At 57.6% G+C, this 20374-nt stretch overlaps 1 protein-coding gene across 2 annotated transcripts in view; it reads right to left on the bottom strand.

Annotated features, from left to right (window-relative positions):
* SHC2 (SHC adaptor protein 2) overlaps positions 1-20059 on the bottom strand; it is a 29783-nt gene extending 9724 nt beyond the window's left edge. For both annotated transcript variants that reach the window (XM_061190971.1, XM_061190972.1), the window contains exons 1-9: positions 19558-20059; positions 5684-5754; positions 3908-3968; positions 3666-3785; positions 3133-3186; positions 2953-3004; positions 2739-2865; positions 1320-1476; positions 617-674 (exon numbers count right to left, since the gene is read on the bottom strand). In XM_061190971.1, the coding sequence (XP_061046954.1) occupies positions 617-674; positions 1320-1476; positions 2739-2865; positions 2953-3004; positions 3133-3186; positions 3666-3785; positions 3908-3968; positions 5684-5754; positions 19558-20043 (1186 nt within the window). In that variant the 5' untranslated portion in view covers positions 20044-20059. The remainder of the gene's footprint in view (positions 1-616; positions 675-1319; positions 1477-2738; positions 2866-2952; positions 3005-3132; positions 3187-3665; positions 3786-3907; positions 3969-5683; positions 5755-19557) is intronic.
* Between the last annotated feature and the right edge of the window lie 315 nt (positions 20060-20374).

Here is a 20374-nt window from a genome sequence, read left to right as displayed (position 1 = left end):
ACGGATTCTACGGAGGCCCTTGAACAGAGCTGAGTGGTGGAGACGCTGTCGTGGTGAACAGCCGGAAAGTGCCCAAATGTCTGAGCGAGGACGGTCCTTCACGTGGCAGGGACTATGCCGTGGTGCAAAAAGAAGGGGGGCGACTGCCGTGCCCTGATGTGGGGAGGATTCCAAGCTGGGTTGTTACGAGGGGAAAGCAAGGTGGAGGGGTAGATAGCACGCCACCGTCTAAAAACCGGGGAAAGCCATGTATGTCTGAGTTGACTTGAATGTGCATGCAAAATTCTGGAAAAACCATGGAAACTACTAACAGCGGTTACCTGATTAGGGAGGTGGATAAAACAAATGGGGCAGGGGGACTGACTTTTCACTGGATGCCTTTTTATACTCTGGTGCTTTGAACCACGAGATGCAGTATCTATGCCCAAAATACAAGGAAACGGGTCTGCACAGAAAAAAAAAAAGCAGACGCTGTCAAATCTCTAAGAGCGCGGGGAGTGAACACAATCTCGCCGATGAAAGTGGAGTGACCCAAAGAGTGGAAGCAGTGTGAGGGGCGGTGTGGACCCAGGGGGAGGGCCGGGCCCCCCACAGTCCAGAGAGCAGCCGACAGTACCTGAGGGGCCCACGTCCCACTGCGGGCCTCGGGCGTCTCTTCGAGCAGGAGATGCTCCCTGAAAAAGAGAGCAAGGGGTCCTCCGGCAGTGTGCAAGCCCAGACCCCAATCTCCCACGGCAACCCTCCTGATTGGCCTGTAGCACCCCCTCTTCACAGCACAGCACGCCAGTCTCCCACGCCAACCCTCCTGTAAGCCAGATTCGAAGCTCAGCTCTGAACCCGTCCCCCGCTCCCTGGCCTCAATCTGCCCGCGTGCCCACCACACACCTCTGCTGCAGCCTCAGGGGCCGTCCCCACTTGGAACGCCTGCCCCGGCACATGCTGTCTCTTGCACCTTGATGTCCTTCTCTGCACTGCTCTCCTGGGCAACGCCTACTGACCCGTCAGGGCCCAGCCCAAACCCTGCCCTCAGGGACATCCTGCTGACCAGGGGTAGTCAGTCTCCCCGGTGTACGTTCTCATTATCCTCCTTGGAAGCCCTGATTCAATCACTGCTGTACCCATTTCCTCAATGTCTGCGATGGGAATCCCGTCTGAAGTGTCAAGAATAGGGCCGAGCAGATCTGGGCAGTCTGGGGAGGGAGGAGGGAGGCGGGGGCGGCGCAAGAGACCCTCCTCTAGGATCATGGAGAAGAGAGAAGGAGGAGCTGGGGGTCAGGCCCCCCTGGGACGCCCTCCCCACGAGGTCCGCAGAGGCTGACCTGGCCAAGGGCCCCGAGGGCACAGGGCTGCTGTGCGGGGGTGAGCCTGGAGTCCACCAGCCCGCCCAGGGGCGGCTCCTTCCCGGGAGTGCGGTTGTAGTAGTTGTGTCCTGCCTCGTCCTCGTCCCCCCAGGCCGAATCCTCCGGCCCGGTCAGCCTGCGGACACAGAGCCAGCAGGAGCACAGGCCCCAGCACGTGACGGGGGAGGGGGGCGGCTCCCGACAGGGTGCCCAGGACTCCAGGCTGAGCTTTGCAACGTGCGGCGGGCAAGCCAGGCCCAGGGACCCTGACCGCCCCCCATCAGCTGAGCGGTGGCACCAGGAACTGTTGCTGATGGAGGGCCTGGGTGCCCCTTTCTGTCCATCAAAGGGGATTCTGCACGAGTCTCAGCGCTTTGGCTGAACCAAGCAGGGCCTCAGAAAAGCTGGTCTCCGCCCCCTTTCCCCACGCCAGTCCCACCAGAGAGCCAGGGCACAGCGCCAGGCTTGCACCCAGAACCCGGAAGCCATGGCTTAGGGTGGTGACACCCCTCAGCATTGAAAACGCCCTCGCCCTCTGGCCCTGGATGGCGCCTTCGAAATTTATGCCATGGAGGCTCATCCAGGCAAGTGTGGTTCCTAAGAGCAAAAGAGGGGAAGCCGCTGACTGCCGCTCAGTCAGGGAGGGACAGAAGGTCGCAGTGGGGGCCCCAGAGGAGGGCCCTGCAGCCCGGGGAGGAGAGGGACTGAGGCCGCCCCAGGGTGCGTGTGCGAGGGGCATGCAAGCCCGTGCGAAGGCCACAGGGGCGTGTCCAGCTATGCAGGCCGGCCCCTCATCGGTGCATATCGGACTTCTAACAAATTCATTTATTCACTACTTATTCTAGCCAATTCCTGTCTGTCCAGATATTTAAATAGCCGACCGCAGGCCACTGCCTGTCTCTGCCAGCCCAGGAGCTAAGGACGGTTTCTACACTTTTACGCCACAGAACTGTTAAATGGCTAAGAAAACATCCGAAGAACACCATCTGATGACATGTGAAAGTCAGATGAAATTCAGAGTTTGGGGTGTCCATAAATAAAGTTCTGCTGGCACACAGCCCACCGCCGATTGCTCACACATCCTCCTTGGCTGCCTTCCGCCACAATGGCTGAGACGGCAGGGCGTGCAGTCTGGCCCTTTGCAGAAGAGCCAGCCACCCCCGTGCAGACTTACGATGACATATGACGGCCACCACCCGCAAACCAGTTCCCTGAGCCCTCACCTCAGCCGGGAGTGGGGATGTTTTTATCCCAGTTTTACAGACACGGAAATGGGGTCCTGGTGGCCGAGCCGTGGGCCACGAGGGGCACAGAGCAGGGAGGGGACAAGGATCCAAGCCCGGGGAGGAGGGGCAGGGCCGGCAGAGGTGCGGGAGGACGGGGCGGGCAGGCCGGTACCTTCCCGGGGGGACGACAACCCTGGGGGGGCTGTGCAGGTACTGTTTGAAGCGCAGCTCGAAGGCTTGGCCCACGGTGCTGATGACGCTCTGGGCGAGGCCCTCGCAGCACTCCAGGATGTGGCAGGCTGGGGGTCGTGGCGCAGCATCAGCGGGGCCTCGGCTGGCTGACGCGCTCCAGCCCGAGCGCCCCACCCGCCCCCACCGGGCCTCACCTCTCTGGTTGATGGGGTCCTTGGCCACGTAGGCCACATAATCCGCCATGTCCTGGGGAGAGAGGGCAGCGGATGGCGGAGTCCCAGCAACACGGGGGGTGGGACCGATGGGCACAGGCAGGGGATCTCGGGGCTGGGGGGACAGAGGGGCCGGGAGTCCACTCCCAGTCCCGGCCTTACCGTGTCACCACCCGACGCAAAGGAGATGGACTGCATGTGGTGGTTGGCGATGATCTGGCCGAAGAGAGACCACCAGTCACGGGGCTGCCGCTTCAGGGTCGGGGGAGGAGACAGGGGCTCGGGCCAGTCACTAGACCAAGGCCACAGGGGGGCCGGAAGGACAGGGGTGAGGGGATGGAGCCATCCCCTCGACAGGACGCCAAGATGACCGACAGCCCCACTGGACGGGCAGCCCCGCAGCCAGGGCAGGACGCAGAGACCCACGGCCACGCGGACAAACCCGCCCCGCACTGGTGGACACTCTCACACGTGCACACGTGGGCGCCAAGCTCAGACATGTCACCACACCCCCGACACAGACACACAGACACACGTGCTAAAATCCACACGTGTCCCGGTGAGCAGTTCACACCAACACCTGCACTTCACCCAAGGGCCCGGGCCCAGCGTGCCTCCAGGCTTCACCTAGGTGAGTCCACAGACCCTGCCCTGGGCGGGGCTGGCGGAGGCTGGGGGGGGCGGGCGGCGCTCACCTGGCGCGTGGCGGGAACGGAGAGGTTGAGGCCGTCGATGGAGATGCTGACAGCGATGCTCATGCCCGCGAAGCGCAGGTTGCTCTTGCCCAGGATGGAGGCCAGTGCCTTGTTGGGGGCCTGTGGGGGGCACAGGGCACCAGGAAGGTGGGCCCGCAGCGGAGCTCCAGCTGGGGCAGGCCCCGGGATGGCCATGTGCCCCCCACTCGCTCCCACCCGGAGGCCATGGGCCCCTCACCCACCTTCTTCTTCCAGGAGCCCCGGATGCCAGGCACGGCCTCATGGAGCCGGTTGATGGCTTCCCTGTGCGGGCGGAGGGGGGAGGGGGCTTAGAGAGCTTGGAGTGGAGGCAGCAGGAGCTCAGAGAAGGGTGGGGGTCAGAGGGCGATGGGCTGAGGAAGGGGTGCAGTGGATCCTGAGCGGGGAGGGGCTCAGAGGAGGGAGGGATGCTGGGGCACCTGGAAGCCTGGACCAGGGGCTCCGGGCTCCCAGCCACCCACCCCGTGTGCCCTGCAGGTGCCCCTGCCCTCAGCTCTCCCCTTCCAGCTCTTTCTTTCTCAGTGACCAGCGGACCTCTGAGCCACAGCCCACTTGACAGATCTGGGGGTCAGATTTGGGGCTGCTGACACAGCCCTTCAGCCTGAACCCCAAGTTCTGTGTGGCCACAGGCTGGCCAAGATCCCCATCTGTGGCGTAAGAGGATGACCTCTGCTCTGGGCCCCCAGACACAATGGCAGAACCAACCCCCCCAAACAGAATGGGAGAGACTTCCATGAAATGGCTCATCCCTACGGAGGGGCTGGAACTTTTACAGGATCCTGAGGGTCAGACGGACACACAGCAGGCTCTCAGCAATGTCGGTGCCGTGAGGGGAACCAAGCCCTCACCCCGCAGGTGGGAAGGTAAAATGGAGCAGCAGCTCCTCAAAATGTGAAGCAGTCCCACCCGCAGGTGCACAGCCTGGAGAACCGAAAACACACGTCCACACAAAGCCACACGGGCAGCCACAGCAGCCCAACTCGCAACAGCCCGCAAGGCAGACACCACCCGAACGGCCATCAACTGAAGATGGATAAACACAGTGTGGTCCCTCCACACATGGGAACATCACTCAGTCCTGAAAAGGGGTGAAGCCCTGACACTCGCTACAGCGTGGATGGACCCTGAGGACACGATGCTCAGTGAGAGAAGCCAGACACAGAAGGACCCACAGGGTGTGATTCCATTGATGGGAAACGTCCAGAACAGGCAAATCCGCAGACACAGAGAGTGGGTTCCTGGTTGTCAGGGGATAGGGAGGGGGTGGGGTGACTGCTAATGGGGATGCGGCTTCCTTTCAGGGTGATGGAATGTTCTGGAATTAGATCGTGGTGATGGTTGCATAACTTCGAAAACAGCAAAATACATCGAATTGTACACTTTGATTGGGTGAATTGTTTGATATGTGAATTATATCTCAATAGAGTTTTTTAATGTCTCTGGTGAATGCACTAAGTCGGTTTTCAACATGCAAAACAATGTGGGCCCCTCCTGCCTCAGCCCTGGTTGTACCCTTGACTCTATATGACTCAGGTCCAGGCAGCTCAGAGCATCATGACATCACCATGCCTTCTCTGCACCAAAAAGAAGCCGGGACGGTGGACATGCCCTGGTCGCCTTGGACGGGCTCCCAGCCCCTTGCAGCCCTGCCCTGAGTCTCAACCGGGAGCCAGCAGCACCGTCCCCCCGGGTGCCAGGACATGCTGGGGCGTCCTCAACACCCCTCGTGGGACCCACACACTCTCTGAGGGATGGGCTGTCGTCTCCAGGTTATGGAGATCATCTGGGGCCTGGAGAGCATGGGTGACCGGCAGGCGGGGACAGAGCTGGGACTGTGCCCCGCCCCAGATCACTCTGACCCTGCGGAACACTGCTCCCCAATCCGGGAAGGGGGAGGGAATTGTCGCCGAGTCCACCACTCTCAACTCCCAGCACGGAGCTACACACCAGACGCCCCCACCCCCGCAGCCGGGCCTCACCTGGTGACCTGGGTGCGAGTGCTGAAGTCCAGGGAGCGCATTGAGCGGAGGACTTCGATGCAGCCCATGTACTGAGGGGAGAGAGCACAGGGTCAGCGCCGGCCCAGCAGAGCCCAGCTGGGGACTGGCCGTGGAACCCAAGCCTCCCCTCCAGCGAGCCCCCCGCCCTCCCCTCCCACCACCCTGGGCTCCTCTGTCCTTATGAGTCCCAGCCTGGTTGCCACAGGGCCTTTGCACCAGCCAGCCCCAGCCGTCCCTTCCCCCATCTATTTGCGGACTGGTTCCCTCCCCAGCTCCAGGCTCCCGGTCACCTCCTCAGAGCCGCCCTCCCTGACTGTAAGTGAGTTGCTCCCTGGAAGCGGTGGATTCCTCCAGGCTCAGTCCTGGTTGCTCATTTCACCGTCTGCTGTTCATTCTCTTTCTGCTCCACTAGAACGTCAGCCCGGGAGGACTGGATGGTGGTGACCCTGTTCACTTCTGCGTCCCCAAGGCCCAGGACAGGGCCTGCGAGCAGGCGGGACAGAGGACGTCTGGCCCGCGAAGCCCAAAGCTTTGACTGTCTGACCTTTTCCAGGGAGAGTGTGCCCACCCCTGCCCAGATCACCATTTCCACGGAAGGTAATTCAGTAATTCAGAATCTCCAAGAGACGGTGCTGAGGGACAGAGAAGGCAGGAACAGCCGGGGCGGGGGCGGGGGGGCAGCAGGGTGGCCAGACGATGGCCACCAGCACCCTCCAACGTGCTGTTTGCACTACTGGGAGGGGACCTGGGACAGCCATGTGCAGCGTCTGTCGTATGATCCCATTGATGGGAAACGTCCAGGACAGGAAAATCCACAGGGACAGAGAGTGGGTTCGTGGTTGTCAGGGCTGGAGAGGGGGGTGAGGGGTGACAGCTAATGGGGACGGGGTTTTTTTTGGGTTGATGGAATGTTCTGGAACTAGATAGATTTGCTGGTTGCACAACCTTGTGAATGTACTAAATACCACTGTACTGTGATTTAAAACGGTTAATGCGGGACTTCCCTGGTGGCGCAGTGATTGGGAATCCATCTACCGATGCAGGGGACACGGGTTCGAGCCCTGGTCCGGGAAGATCCCACATGCTGCGGAGCAACTAAGCCCGTGCGCCACAACTACTGAGCCTGTGCTCTAGAGCCCGCGAGCCACAACTACTGAAGCCCGCGCACCTAGAGCCCATGCTCTTCAACAAGAGAAGCCGCCACAATGAGAAGCCCGCGCACTGCAGCGGGGAGTGACCCCAGCTCGCCGCAACTGGGTGAGGCCCGCGTGCACCAACAAAGACCCAATGCAGCCAAAGATAAATAAATTTTAAAAACAAAATTTTAAAAAGGTTAATGGTAGGGACTTCCCTGGTGGTCCAGTGGTAAAGAATCTGCCTTCCAATTCAGGGGACGCGGGTTCGATCCTGGTTGGGGAACTAAGATCCCACATGCCGCGGGGCAACTACGCCTGCGCACCACAACTACTGAGCCTGCGCACCTCAACGAGAGAGCCCGCGTGCTACAAACTACAGAGCCCACGCGCCCTGGAGCCCGCGAGCCACAACTACAGAAAGAAAAAAACCCCACAGGCCACAACTAGAGAGAAGCCCGGGCGCCGCAACGAAAGATCCCGTGTGCCGCAACTAAGACCTGACGCAGTCAAAAAAAAAAAAGAAAAGAAAAGAAATAAAGAAAGAAAATAAATAAATAATGGTTAATGGTTAACTTAGTTATGTGAATTTTACTTCAATTTTTAAAAATATTTATTTATTTACTTACTTATTTGGCTGCACCGGGTCTTAGTCGCGGCACACAGGATCTTTTAGTTGCAGCATGTGAGATCATTTTTTCTTTAGTTGCGGCATGCGGGATCTTCACTGCGGCATGCAGGATCTTTAGTTGCGGAATGCGGGGTCTTTAGTTGCGGCATGCATGTGGGATCCAGTTCCCTGACCAGGGATCGAACCCAGGCGCCCCGCACTGGGAGCGTGGAGTCGTAGCCACTGTGCCACCGGGAAGTCCCCTCGGCTTTTAAAAAATGATACACGCACACATGCTTTGACCTTGAAACTCCATCTTGAGGACTTTATCCCACAGACACACCAGTCTGCGGGCTCCCTATGTGTGCGCAGGTGGCTGTTGGGAGCCATACTCCACCTTCCCCCCAGGGCTCCGGCCCCCGCCCCCGCAGGACTGGCGCTGGGGCAGCTGCGCGGGTATTTACTGCCACCACAGCCCGGTGCGGAGTATGCCTTCCTATGCTGGCCCCGGGGTGCCCTGCCCACCCCCCACCCCCATCCGCGCTCGACCCGACACCCGGCCCTGCTCTGCAGCCCTGCCCCCCGCCGCCTGCCCCTCCCTTCCTGCAGGGCTTGCAGCACTGAAGGAATAAGCAAGAAATTGCAGACACCCCAAAACTCGACACGTCTAGGGTTGTGAGGTCCAACCCAGGACGCCAGTTAGGTTGGAATTTCCCATAAACGATGGATATTTTCTCCGTGTAAGTATGTCCCAAATAACGCACAAGACATGCTTATGCTGACGATTGTTCGTGTTCATGGGAACTCTAAATTTAACTGGGCAGCCTGTATCTTTGCTAAACCTAAACAAATCGCGGTACTGCGAATGGAAGAGTCTGCAGTCGTAGAAAGAGCAAGGCGCCGACTAGAAGGCACAGTGCCTTTTGTGTGGACAAGGGGGCCAAGGAGGAGCACACGTGTACACAGCACGTGTGGACAGTGTGTGTGTGTGTGTGTGTGTGTGCGCATGCACGTGTGTGGGTGACAAGCTCTAGCAGGACACAGCGGCTGCTTCTACAGATGCCGTTGGCTGACTGTAAAAGTGGCCACCAGCTCCTCCCCTCCCCCATCCAGGCCCTGGGTTGGCCATGATGCAAGCAGCACACAGACAGGCACAGGCACCCGTCACCGGAGCTTGCTCCCCTGCTGCTCTTGGGACCCTGCGACCCTGCCGGGGTAGCCTGCCTGATGACGAGACACATGGCCCACCCCCATCTCCCCAGCTGACATGGAGCCAATCGCCATGTGAAGGAGGAGACCATTCAGCCCCAGCCGACCCACAGCACCACAAGAAATAAAAAGTGTTTGTTGTTTTCATGCACTAGGTTGTGCGATGGTTTGTTACACAGCAGAAGTTACCTAGACAGTGACCAGGGGAAGAGAGGGAGCAAGCCACGTGAAGATCCAGGCAATGGGAACAGCATGTACAGGCCAGAAGTGGGAACAAGCTTGGAGAGACCAAAGACTCACTCCAGTGTGGCTGGAGCAGAGAACCAAGGAGCAATGAGAGATGAGAGGATGCGGGACCCTGGAGCTGTGATGAGGGGTTGGGTTTCATTGTGAGCAACTTGGGGGGCCGTGGGACAGCTTTAAGCAGGGAGGTGAACTGATGTGTCTCACCTTCATTGGATGGATGATAGACGATGTGTGGATGGATGATGGATGGATGGATGGATTGATGATGGATGATGGATGATGAATGATGGATGGATGATGAATGATGGATGGATGATGGACGATGGATGGATGGAGGATAGATGAATGATGGATGGAGGATGGATGAATGATGGATGGAGGATGGATGAATGATGGATGATGGATGATGAATGGATGATGGATGATGGATGGATGACAGATGATGGAAGGATGATGAATGATGGATGGATGATGGACGATGGATGGATGGAGGATAGATGAATGATGGATGGAGGATGGATGAATGATGGATGGAGGATGGATGGATGGATAGATGGATGGATGGATGACAGATGATGGAAGGATGATGGATGATGGATGGGTGATGGATGGACAGGTAGATGGAGGGACGGACAGACAGACAGGTCCGCAGGGACTATGTGCCAGGCATGCGTTAGACATGTAGAACCTCGAAGAGAATTAGCTGTGGCCCCTGCCCCCAAAGTAGACTCTCACACTGAGTGGACAGCTTTGGTGGGTGCTGGCTGCTCAGCAGGTACCCTCCCTCTAACAGAGCATGCATCTGCGTGGGGTGTCAGTGCTGCAGGGACCCAGGGCGTGAGGGGTCTAATTCACCCTGACTAGTGTACAGCTCATTCTGGTTGCATGACTGAAATTCTCCCAGGGCCCCCAGCCCCTCCCTGGGTGAAGTGGGGGCACAACTCAACTGCACGGGAGAGGAGATGCAACACGGGTCCCCTTCCCGGAGGGTGGAGAACACGCTACGAAGGCAGGGAAGGTAAGCGGGCGGCTGAAGCGAGTGCCAGGCAGCGATGACTCTGATAAGCCATTTGTCTTATGTCGGGCCCTGTTCCAAGTGTGCTGCACACATGACCTGTCAACACGCTCCACCCAAAGCCCGCACTACGGCGACAACATTACCCCTCGGGAAACAGCCCCGAGGGCTCTGTAACCTGTTAGCAGTCACAGGTCGTAGGCGGCAGAAATAGGATCTGAACCCACAGCCTGGGCTCTGGAGGGTCCCCCGGCCCTGCAGGAAGTGGTGAGGACTGCAGCAAACTACACGCTCAGGGGCCAGAGGGGCCCAGTGTTGCCAGACCACCTGAAATCCAGGGCTTTTGCCTGAAACGCCCCAATTTGTAAACGATGACAAGGAATTTTTATTTTTAAATAGAAGACAGAAAAAAAAAAAAAAGACAGAGGTCAAATTCAGCCTTGGGCCTGCCAGGGAGCACGACCTCTGACCTAGGATCCCAAAGTCTCCGAAGGCCAGCCGTGGTGTGTGGGTGACAGCCCGAGGAGGGTCTGTCCACATGCCCAGCCTCACAGCCTGTGAGAGGGACCTTAGTGGAAGGGAACCTCTGCAGATACAACCAGGTTAGGGATGTCAAGGTCAGATGGTCCTGGATTTAGGATCGGCCCTAAATCCGATGCCACACGTCCTCACAGAAGAAAGGCAGAGGGGGGCTGAGAGACAGACACGCAGGGAGAAGGCATGTGGAGCTGGAGGCAGGGCTGTGGCCCCAGAAGCTTGGAGACAGACTCTCCTTCAGAGCCTCAGAAGGAACCAGCCTGCCAACACCTTGATTTTGGACTTCTGGCCTCCAGAACCGGGAGAGAATACATTTCTGTAGTTTTAACTGCCGAGTTTGTGGTCATTTGTTACAGCTGCCCCCGGGAGACCGACAGAGAAGGCCGGGAGGGGACCCCAAACGGTGGATTTGCAGCCCACCTTCCCTTTTGCCAACGCAGAAACAGAGGCAACCCAGAGCCCGCCCTAGGATGTAAGGGGAAAACTGAGTTACAAGTGGGGAAACTGAGGCCCAGAGCAGGAAAGGGACCCAGCCAAGTTCACACAGCACACCAGGGCAGACACAGGACGAGCACCCAGCTCACCACACTCCCCGCAGGACGCTCCACCCCTCACGGTGCCATAGGCCCTGTACCATTACTACTTAGTGTTTTCATTTTAAATAAACTCCATTTATAAACATAACTGAGTTTATTTCTGAAGGCAACTGTAGAAAACAACCCCAAAGTCCATAAACTGGTGAATGGATAAACAAAATGTCATCCATCCACACACTGGAACATTACTTGGCCATGAAAAGGAGAGAAGCCCCGCCACTCGCTACCACGTGGATGGACCCTGAGAACACGATGCTCAGTGAGAGAAGCCAGACACAGAAGCACACACAGTGTATGATTCCATTGATGGGAAATGTCCAGAACAGGGCACAGGGAGTGGGTTCCTGGTTGTCAGGGGACAGGGAGGGGGTGGAGAGTGACTGTTCATGGGGACGGGGCTTCCTCTGGGGTCATGAGAATGTTCTGGAACTAGATCATAATGAGTGTTTCACAAATCTGCAAGTGCACTAAGAACCACTAAATTGTACAGCTTAAATGAGTAAGTTTTATGACACTGAATTACATCTCAGTTTTAAAAAAATGTGCAAAAACCAGGAGGAGAAAGCAAAAAACAGAAAAAGAAAAGAAAATGTGCATGAGTGGGAATTCCCTGGCGTTCCAGTGGTTAGGACTCCGAGCTCTCATGGCCGAGAGCCCGGGTTCAACCCCAGGTCGGGGAACTAAAATCCCACAAGCTGCATGGTGCGACCAAAAAAAAAAAAAAAGAAAGAAAAAATGTGCATGAAGAAAAGAGGAAACTGCATATGGCTACCATAAAACCTGGGTTTGATGCCTAGCATTGTTTCCTAATAACCATTAAAATAAACATATAATTATCAAAATGAAAAGTGTCCATCCGGGCAGAATTGTCCATTTTTGCTAAGACGAGTTAGTGAACGTTTATTGGGCACCAGGCTGCTTGCAGAGTGTCAGAGTCCCCTCCCAGATGCAGATGGGGAACAGACACACAGGGCTCTGGGCGGAGAGGCCCGGATGGTGGGCACTCGGGGGGGGGGGGGGGCCAGCGAGGGGGCCCTGGGCGGCAGCGGACTGCCGTGCACGCTTGAACACACCTATGTTACCCTTCCCTTTTAAAGGTCTGACCAAAAAAAAGTACATCCCCACAGATATGTATTGATTAAAACAGAAACAAATGGGGCCTTTACCAGGGAGAAATGTCACCTTAACTGAGTGCGTTAGTCTCCTGGGGGGGCAGCCTCGAACAACAGAGACTCCGTGTCTCCCAGTCCTGGGGATCTGACGCCCAGCATCCAGGTGAGGCAGGGCCGCGCCCCAGCTGGAGGCCCAAGGGAGGCCCTTCCTGACTCTTCCAGCTACTGGCGGTGGCCGGCAGGCCTGGGCTTGCAGACACACCCCTCCGGCCCCTTCCTCTGTGGGCACGCGGCCGCTCCCTGTGTGTCTGTGTCCAGATTTCCCTCTTCTGAGAAGGACATCAGTCACCCTAGATCTACGGCCCATCCTGCTCTAGGAGGACCTCACTTTAACCTGATTGCACCAGCAAAGACCCTATTTCCAAATGAAGTCACATTCTGAGGCCCGGCGGACATGAATCTGGGGGGACGCCACTCTCCCCCGTACACCAAGCGATCAAAGTTTCCAGCAGCCGCGTCGGGATGCACGGGCACCCCTGTCTCCTGACCAGACGCACAGAGGGTGGCAGAGCTGGCCTCCATGCTCCCTGCCAAAAACGCACAAGGTGAGCCCGTCGCGAGCATCATGAGCCCAGCTGAGGGCCGACACAAACTCAGGGGCAGCCTGCAAAATCGTGGGGTGCACTCCTCCAAAATCTGGGGAGCCCTGCACTGACGCTGGTCCTGGGTCCCCAAGGACTTCAGAGCATCCTCCTGGGCGTTCGCGTTTGTGAAAAGCCCTTAACATTCACCACGACTCCAACCTAACACCATTTTACACAGAACTCAAAGCATCTAGGGCATTTTTGGTTTGTTTTCTTTTCTACTGTGGCAAAATACACGTAACATTAAATTTAACATTTTAACCATTTGTAAGTGCACAATTCAGTGGCACTAAGCACCTTCACATTGTCGTGCAACCGTCCCCACCATCATCTCTAGAACTTTCCCATCTCCCCAAACTGAAGCTCTGTCCCCATGAAACGCTGACTCCCCACCCCTCCCCCAGCCCCTGGCCCCCACCACCTACTTCCTGTCTCTGTGGATGTGACTCCCCCAGGGACCCCCTGTGCATGGAATCACACAGTATCTGTCCTGTGTCTGGCTTCTCTCACTGAGCATCACGTCCTCAAGTTTCATCCATGGTGTAGCAGGTGTCAGAACCTCCTTCCTTTTTAAGGCTGAGTGATATTCCACTGTGTGGCTGGATCACGTTTTATTCATTCACCCATCAATGGACACTTGGGTTATTTCTGGCTTTTGGCTGTTGTGAATAGTGTTGCTATGAACATGGGTGTGCAAATATCTGAGTTCCTGCTCAATTCCCATAAGAGAAAAATACTTATCTCCTCCCTAGATGCACACACACACACACACTCACTCAACCTCACCCATATAGCCAGTCATGTATTTATAAACCTCCTGCTCTTTCGGGTGTATACCAAGAAGTAGAATTTCTGGATCACATAGTAATTCTATGCTTAACATTTTGGTATGGTTTTAATACGCATCGAATTTAATGGAACTATCTTGTATATTGACAGAAGGCTTCATTTAGTGTCATTCAGGCTTTACCAAGAGTTGTCTGCTATTTTGAAAATCACATGGCCTGCAGCAACTCTAATGGTGGTACTGGAGTTGCCAGAGTAACCCTAGAGCTGTTTGTAGCTGTTTTGTGAACGGTGGCTTCTGTCTCTGTCGCTGTGCGCCTAGAGAAGCTTACGCGTTTAAACACTGAAACATATTCTACGTTATAGTGAATTGCTGCCTCTGTGTTTCTCCTTTTTATTGCTGTTTTATTACCTCATATTGATTTGGGGGGGAAATAAATGTGCAGGTAGGTGTTATATATATGATGTTCATTTCAGGGTGGAGGTTACAAAACACTAGTTATAAATGAGCAGTGGTTAATTCAACAGTATTGCAAGCAGCTGTCTTAAGCTGGTGGTTCTCAAACATGAGTGGGTGTTGGAATCAGCCGGCAGGCTTGTAAAACATTGTTCACCAGGCCCACCCCAGAGTTTCTGACTCAGCAGGTCTGGGGTGGAGCCCAAGAATGTGCATTTATAACAAGTTCCCCGATGTCTGGGCACCACACTCTGCTCAGCACTGGTTCAAGCCAATTTGGTGGCCCACCTCCCCTGCCATGAATGGAGTTTGACATCTCCGGCCAGTGAGGTGTGGGGAGAAGAACGAAAGGGATGGCCTTTTCTTCCAGTGGACATGGTTGGATCTGCATGCGATACCTGGTGCTGTGGCCGCTCTTTTGTGACCATGAGGACAGCTAAGCCGGCATGCTGAAGACAGCAGTGGAAAAGATGGAAAGACCTGGGGCTTCAGGGATATGGTCAAGTCATTGAATTAATCCACCCTAGAGCCATCCTACCCCTTGCCTTCAAGGAATCAGCTGCATTTGCAGCTAAAAACACCTGAGCCCAGCTAACCTCCCAAGGTTCCCCACACACCACCACCTACGAGACCAGCCTTCAGGAAAGACTGAGCGATGGAGACAGCCAGGCCTGGGCCCCTGGGGCAGCTCTCGGTCCCTCTGTGCCCCATTCAAAGCCTTCCTCGTGAGAAACTCCAGAGAGCGCACGGTGAGGGCACCTCGAAAAGCAGAAAGGGCTTGTTAGTAGAATTTTCGTAAAAGTGTAATAGGGAAGAAACCTTGTATTCTATTACAAACTAATCACTGCGGGGATGTTGCCTAAAAGCTTAAACACAATGGCCCATCGCCGGGAATCCTGCCTCCTGCAGGAGGAAGAAATTAACACCTGCCCTCCGGAGGCTGACGGGAACCAGGAAGTGCTTGGCTTTAGTCCCGCCCCTTTCAGTATGAAAGAATCCTGCACGCTCTCTCAGGGAAGATGGCTCTTTGGGACGCAAGTCCACTGTCTTCTCCAGATCAAGTCGCTATTCCTTGCCCCAACGACTCGGCTCTCGATTTATTGGCCTGTCCTGCATAGAGCAGTACAAGCTTGGACTCGGTAACAAAAGGAGAAGTGCCCGGCGTGGAAACAGCCCCGATGGAAGGAAACGGGATGGATCCACAGACGGGGCAAGTATCCATCTAGACCAGAGCCGTCCAACAGGGAGACAGAGTGCCAGACGACCACTTGAACTTAGCTTAAAATGAAGCAAAATTAAAGTTGAGTCCTTCAGCTGCACCAGCCCCATTCGAGTGCTCGTGGCCACATGTGGCTACCAATGGGACAACAAGGATCTGGAACATTCCACGTCGCAGAGAGATCCTCTGGGCAGCACTGGTCTAGGCTAATCCCACAGGCAGTTTAGGGAACGTCACAGGACACAGTCTGGGGCTTTCTGGAAAAGGCATCCTTATTCACAGAAGGACCTGGCAGGAAGAGGGCTCTTTTCTGGAGGGTGAGGGGACAGAGGAACTGATCTGAGAAAGGAAAGGCATGGCAAGGGTGCTGCATGCGTTTCTGGGGATGGCTGTGACAAAGCCCCACAAGCTGGGCATCTCAAAACAGCAGAAGTTTCTTGTCTCCCAGTCCTGGAGGCCAGACACCTCTCACCCAGGTGTCGCAGGGCCGGGTCCTCCCAGAGCCTCCAGGGGAGGCTCCTTCCCGCACCTTCCGACCTCTGCTGTAGCCGCCCTCCGGCCTCCCTGGCCTCGAGCTGCGTGGCCAGCGTCTGCACGCATGTCTTCAGATGGCTTTCTCTCAAGGCCACCAGTCACTAGGTCCAGGGCCACCCGAATGCAGGAGGACCTCTTCTTACCTAATGACATCTGCAAAGACCCTATTTCCAAATCAGGTTGGGGACACTATTCACCCCAACACAGATGAAAAGAACGTGAATCCATGACAAGGTCACCAAGCTGTGAAATTAACCAACCCCAGAGCCGCCACCCGCCCGGGGCTGCTTCTCACGTGAGATGATCAATGTCCTTGTGGGTCTAAACTGCTCTGAGTCAGGACTGCAGCAATGCCGCTAAAGGCACCGCAGCTGCTACCACCCTTGCCGGGCTCCTTGACGTGGCTGTGCCTCCGTTTCCTCCCCTAGAAACCAGGTAGGAAATCTCAGGGTTGGAGGCTCCACACTAGTATCTAGAAACCCAGGTGCCCTGATTGCATCACTGCTCGCTGAGTCTCCCTTTTCTTGTCTCAAAATAGGGACCATTACAGGGTTTTGTGAGGGTTCTGTGACATCAGGTAGGTGAGTCAGCTCCTGTATTAGTTTCCTCTTGCTGCTGTAACGAATTACCACAAATTTAACATAAATGTATTCCCTTACAGTTCTAGAGGTCAGGAGTCCACAGGAGTCTCACGGGGCTAAATCCAGGCGAGGGCAGGGCCGGTCCTTCCAGAGGCTCCAGGGGAGCATCGGTTCCCGCCTTTTCCAGCTTCTAGAGGCGCCACATCCCTGGCTCGCGGCCCCTGCTGCATCCTCACAGCCAGCAGCGCAGCATCTCCCGTCTCTCTGCCTCTGACCCTCCCGCCTCCCTCTTATAAGGACCCTGGGATGACGCTGGGCCCCCCGGGGAATCGAGGGTCCTCCCCATCTCGGGGTTCTTAACTTAATCCCTCCTGCAAAGTCCTCTCTGCCTTGTGAGGTGACACATCCTCGGGGCCCGGGACCAGGACGGGGACGTCTTTGGGGCCGTTAGTCTGCCAACCACCCCGGTAGTTGCCAGGTGGCAGCGAGTTCAGGCTCTGAAAGGAACCTCAGCTCTGGGTTTGGTCCTGGATTCTCACCATGTAACCGCCCTACCTCTCTGTGCCTCAGTTTCCCCACCTTACATAAGTGGGAACAGCACATCCCCTCTTGAGGACCCAGGGTCGGACCTGCCTGTCCCTGCGTAATTTGGGATACGGCTGCTCCTGCCTTGACTTCACACTTCTCTGTGAACCGGGAGGGGACTCCGTGGCTCTCAGGACACCTGGTGGATGCGGGTGCAGGGAGACAAGCGGCTCCCAGGGGAAGAGCAGGGCACTGAGGCTGGTTCAGGCCCCGGGGGGGCCGCGCCTCTCCAGGCAGCCAGAGTCAGGGCACCACACCCATCAGCCAGCGACTCCTGCCGGCTTGTCTCCAACATGGACGCTGTGGCCCCTTTCTCCCCACCCCCACGCTGCCCTGGTCCATTGCATCTCTGCTCACCCGACTGCTCCCCAGCCTCCTCCTAGGTATCTCTGCTGCCCTTCCAGCCCCACCTCCAGCCCATTTCCACAGGAAAGATCCTTTCAGCTCCAACGCTGCCCTGCGACCCTGCCTAGAACCATCCAAAGCCAAGCTTCTCCCCACAGCCCCCAAATCTTATTCCTGCTCTTCTCTCCCTCCATCAGCCCCACCACGTGGGTCTCCGGCGGCTCCCCGAATGTGCCCACTGAGCCCCTGCCTCGGACTCTCTCTCTCCAATCGTTTCACGTCTGGGGCTGCCGTGGCTTCAGGTCTCAGCTTAAATGTCATCTCCTGAGAGGCGCCTCGCCCACCAGCCCGGCTAAAAGCAGCCACCAGTCTCTTGCTCTGACATCACTTGATTGTAATTTCTGCACAGCATCTACCAGTGTCTGCCATTTCCCTGTTTGTCTCTTATTTATTTACTGTCAGCCTCTCCCTCTAGAAATCTGAGCCCCGTAAGAGCAGGGATCAGATCTTTCCCATTTCCTACCATACCATCAGCACCTGGCAGGGCGAGGCATGCATTAAATATTTGCTGCATCGATGAAAACGTCAAGATCATTGGAATAATCCAACAGCCTACACCTCAACAACGCGAGTATCTGAATTCTGAACACTCCTAATCCCCGTGACCATGGCCGTTGGGCAGACACAGCTCGCCCCTGAGGGGATGTGGTGCGAAGCCCAAGGCATCACCCACAAAACATCTCACTACAAAATCAGTCTTGAATCCAGTGAAGCTGAGATTCAGCAAAAGAAGGGGCCACAGCCAAGTTAGAAGACACCAGGAGAGAACAGACAGACCCAGAGTTTGGGGCAGCCTGAGGCCCGGCATGTCTAACAGGCTTCCGGGATGCAGTGGACCCTGCCTGGACCACACATGGACTAAAGTCAAGGCCACTGGGGGCCGCCACAACAAAGCACCACAAACCGGGGGCTTAAAACAACAGAAATCTAACCCTGACCCTACAGTTCTGGAGGCTGGAAGTTGGGAATCAAGGTGTGACAGGGCCCTGCTCCCTGGGGGCGAGGGGCTCAGGGCAGGGCCCTTCCCGCCTCTTCCAGTGTCTGGTGGTGGTGAGCGGCCACCCTCAGTGTCCCTTGGCTTGTGGACGCATGGCTCCATTTCTCCCCCTATTGTCACGTGGGCCCTCCCGGTGCGTTTGTGTCCAAATCTCCCTCTTCTTACGCAATAGGACCGCCCTAATCCAGTGTGATCTCATCTTAACTTGATTATGTCGACAAAGACTCTATTTCCAAATAAAAAACATATTCACAGGTTCCGAAGGTCATGAATCTGGGGGAGATACTATTCAACGCAGTACGGGGGGTGGGGGGGGCGAGGGGGGAGAGGTTGTAAAAGAACCAAAGACAAAACAACCAACTGCAAAGACACAGACCTCCAGGATCCTGGCCCCAGAAACCAGACTGAGGCGCTGTGAATACTGCCGGACCCTGGATATGACAATGAACTGTGCATGGGCAGGGGCCTGGTGGGCCGGGGGTCCGTGCGGAAGCATTTCACGGAGCGTCTTCCCCCCCCCCACCCCGGGCCGCTTGCCTCCTGATGGTTCATCAAAAACTACACACAGGGGCAGACAGGCTGAGCGGGGAGCGTGCAACGTTCACAGGCGTGGGTGCAAGTACGGGCCGGCCTTCGGCCCACGTTTCTGTACGTCCGAAAGTTTCATAATAAAACCAGGACAAATAAAGACCCGTTCCCTTAGGGCACCTTCCAAGTTCCCGGAGTCTCACATCTCGAATCCTGGGGCCTAGCGGGGCCCGGCCCTTCTGCGCCCCACCTCAGGCCAAGGTCTCCGATTCTGTTGTCTGGGAAGGAGGTTTCAGTGGGGGGTCTGGGTAGCAGGACGCCCCCACCCGCGTCATCCCCCCCCCAGACTCTGGCCGACGGAACGGGGGCTCAGCTTAACCCGCGCATGCGTGCCCCCCTCCCACCAGCCGCCCTCTCCCCGCCCCTCCCCACGTGACGCCGTGGGAACCTGGACCCCAGCGCCTCCCGGGTGGTGGCGGCCCGCTGAGCGCGGGCTGGCGATGGGGGTCTAGGGTGATGGGGAGAGAAGGAGGGACGGAAAGAGACCTGGCTCTCAGCGTCCAGAGTGTCCAAGAGAAAGAAGTGGGGGATGGGAGCCCCTGTGCCCAGGCTGGGGCTCCGGGGAGGGTGGGATCTCAGGGTCGCGCCGGCCCACTCACCCGAACGATGTAGGAGACCCCGGGCCCCAGGACCCTGGCGTCCGGGTGTAGCCAGCCGTGCGCCGGCTTGTGGATGAAGCTGCCTTTGCGGATCCACTCGTCGGCGGCGGCGTCCGGGGGCCCGGCCGCCCCCCGCGCGCCCCGCGACCCCCGCGCCCCGGCGGCCCGGCAGCGGCTGAGCGCAGGCAGGGGGCAGGGCGCGGCGCAGCGCGGCTCGCAGGCGCCCAGGACCGCCGCCGCCAGCGCCGGGACGCCGGCCGAGCCGGCCGGCTCGGGCTCGGACTCGGCCCCGGACTCGGCCCCCTCTGCCGCCCCCGCGCCCCCCGCCGCCCGCGCCGCCGCCGGGCCCCGTCCCAGGAAGCCGGCTGGGGCCGCGAACTTCCACTGCGGCATGCGCGGCAGCAGCGCGCAGAAGGTGGTGGGCGCCTCAGGCTCCGGGGGTGCGGGGGGCGCGGGGGCCGCGCGCCCGCCCGGACCCTGCGTCATGGCCGCGGCCGCCCGACGGAGCCCGACCGGGCGCTGAGCCTGGCGCGGAGGAGGCCCTCCCGCTCCCTCCCGCTCGCTCCCCGCCCCCGGCCCGGTGATGTCATCCGTCCGGCCCAGCGCGCAGCCGCGGGGGGCTGTGCCCCTGGGACCCCCGGCCCTCGGCGCCCCGGCGCCCGGCGGGGAGGCTGGGGAAACTGAGGCCCGCCGAGGGCACGAGCGCTGACTCGGGTCCGGCAGCCAGGGAGGGAGCGAAGTTTCGAACCCAGGGCCGGGGCAGCGACCCCTCACTTCGCCCCCCACCCGTCGCCCGAGTTCCTAGAAGCACAGAGGC

The sequence above is a fragment of the Eubalaena glacialis genome, chromosome 4 (genome assembly GCF_028564815.1).
Source record: "Eubalaena glacialis isolate mEubGla1 chromosome 4, mEubGla1.1.hap2.+ XY, whole genome shotgun sequence".
NCBI classification, from domain to species: domain Eukaryota; kingdom Metazoa; phylum Chordata; class Mammalia; order Artiodactyla; family Balaenidae; genus Eubalaena; species Eubalaena glacialis.
The sequence above is the reverse complement of the archived record's forward strand: the minus strand, read 5'-3'. Positions and strand labels throughout refer to the sequence as shown.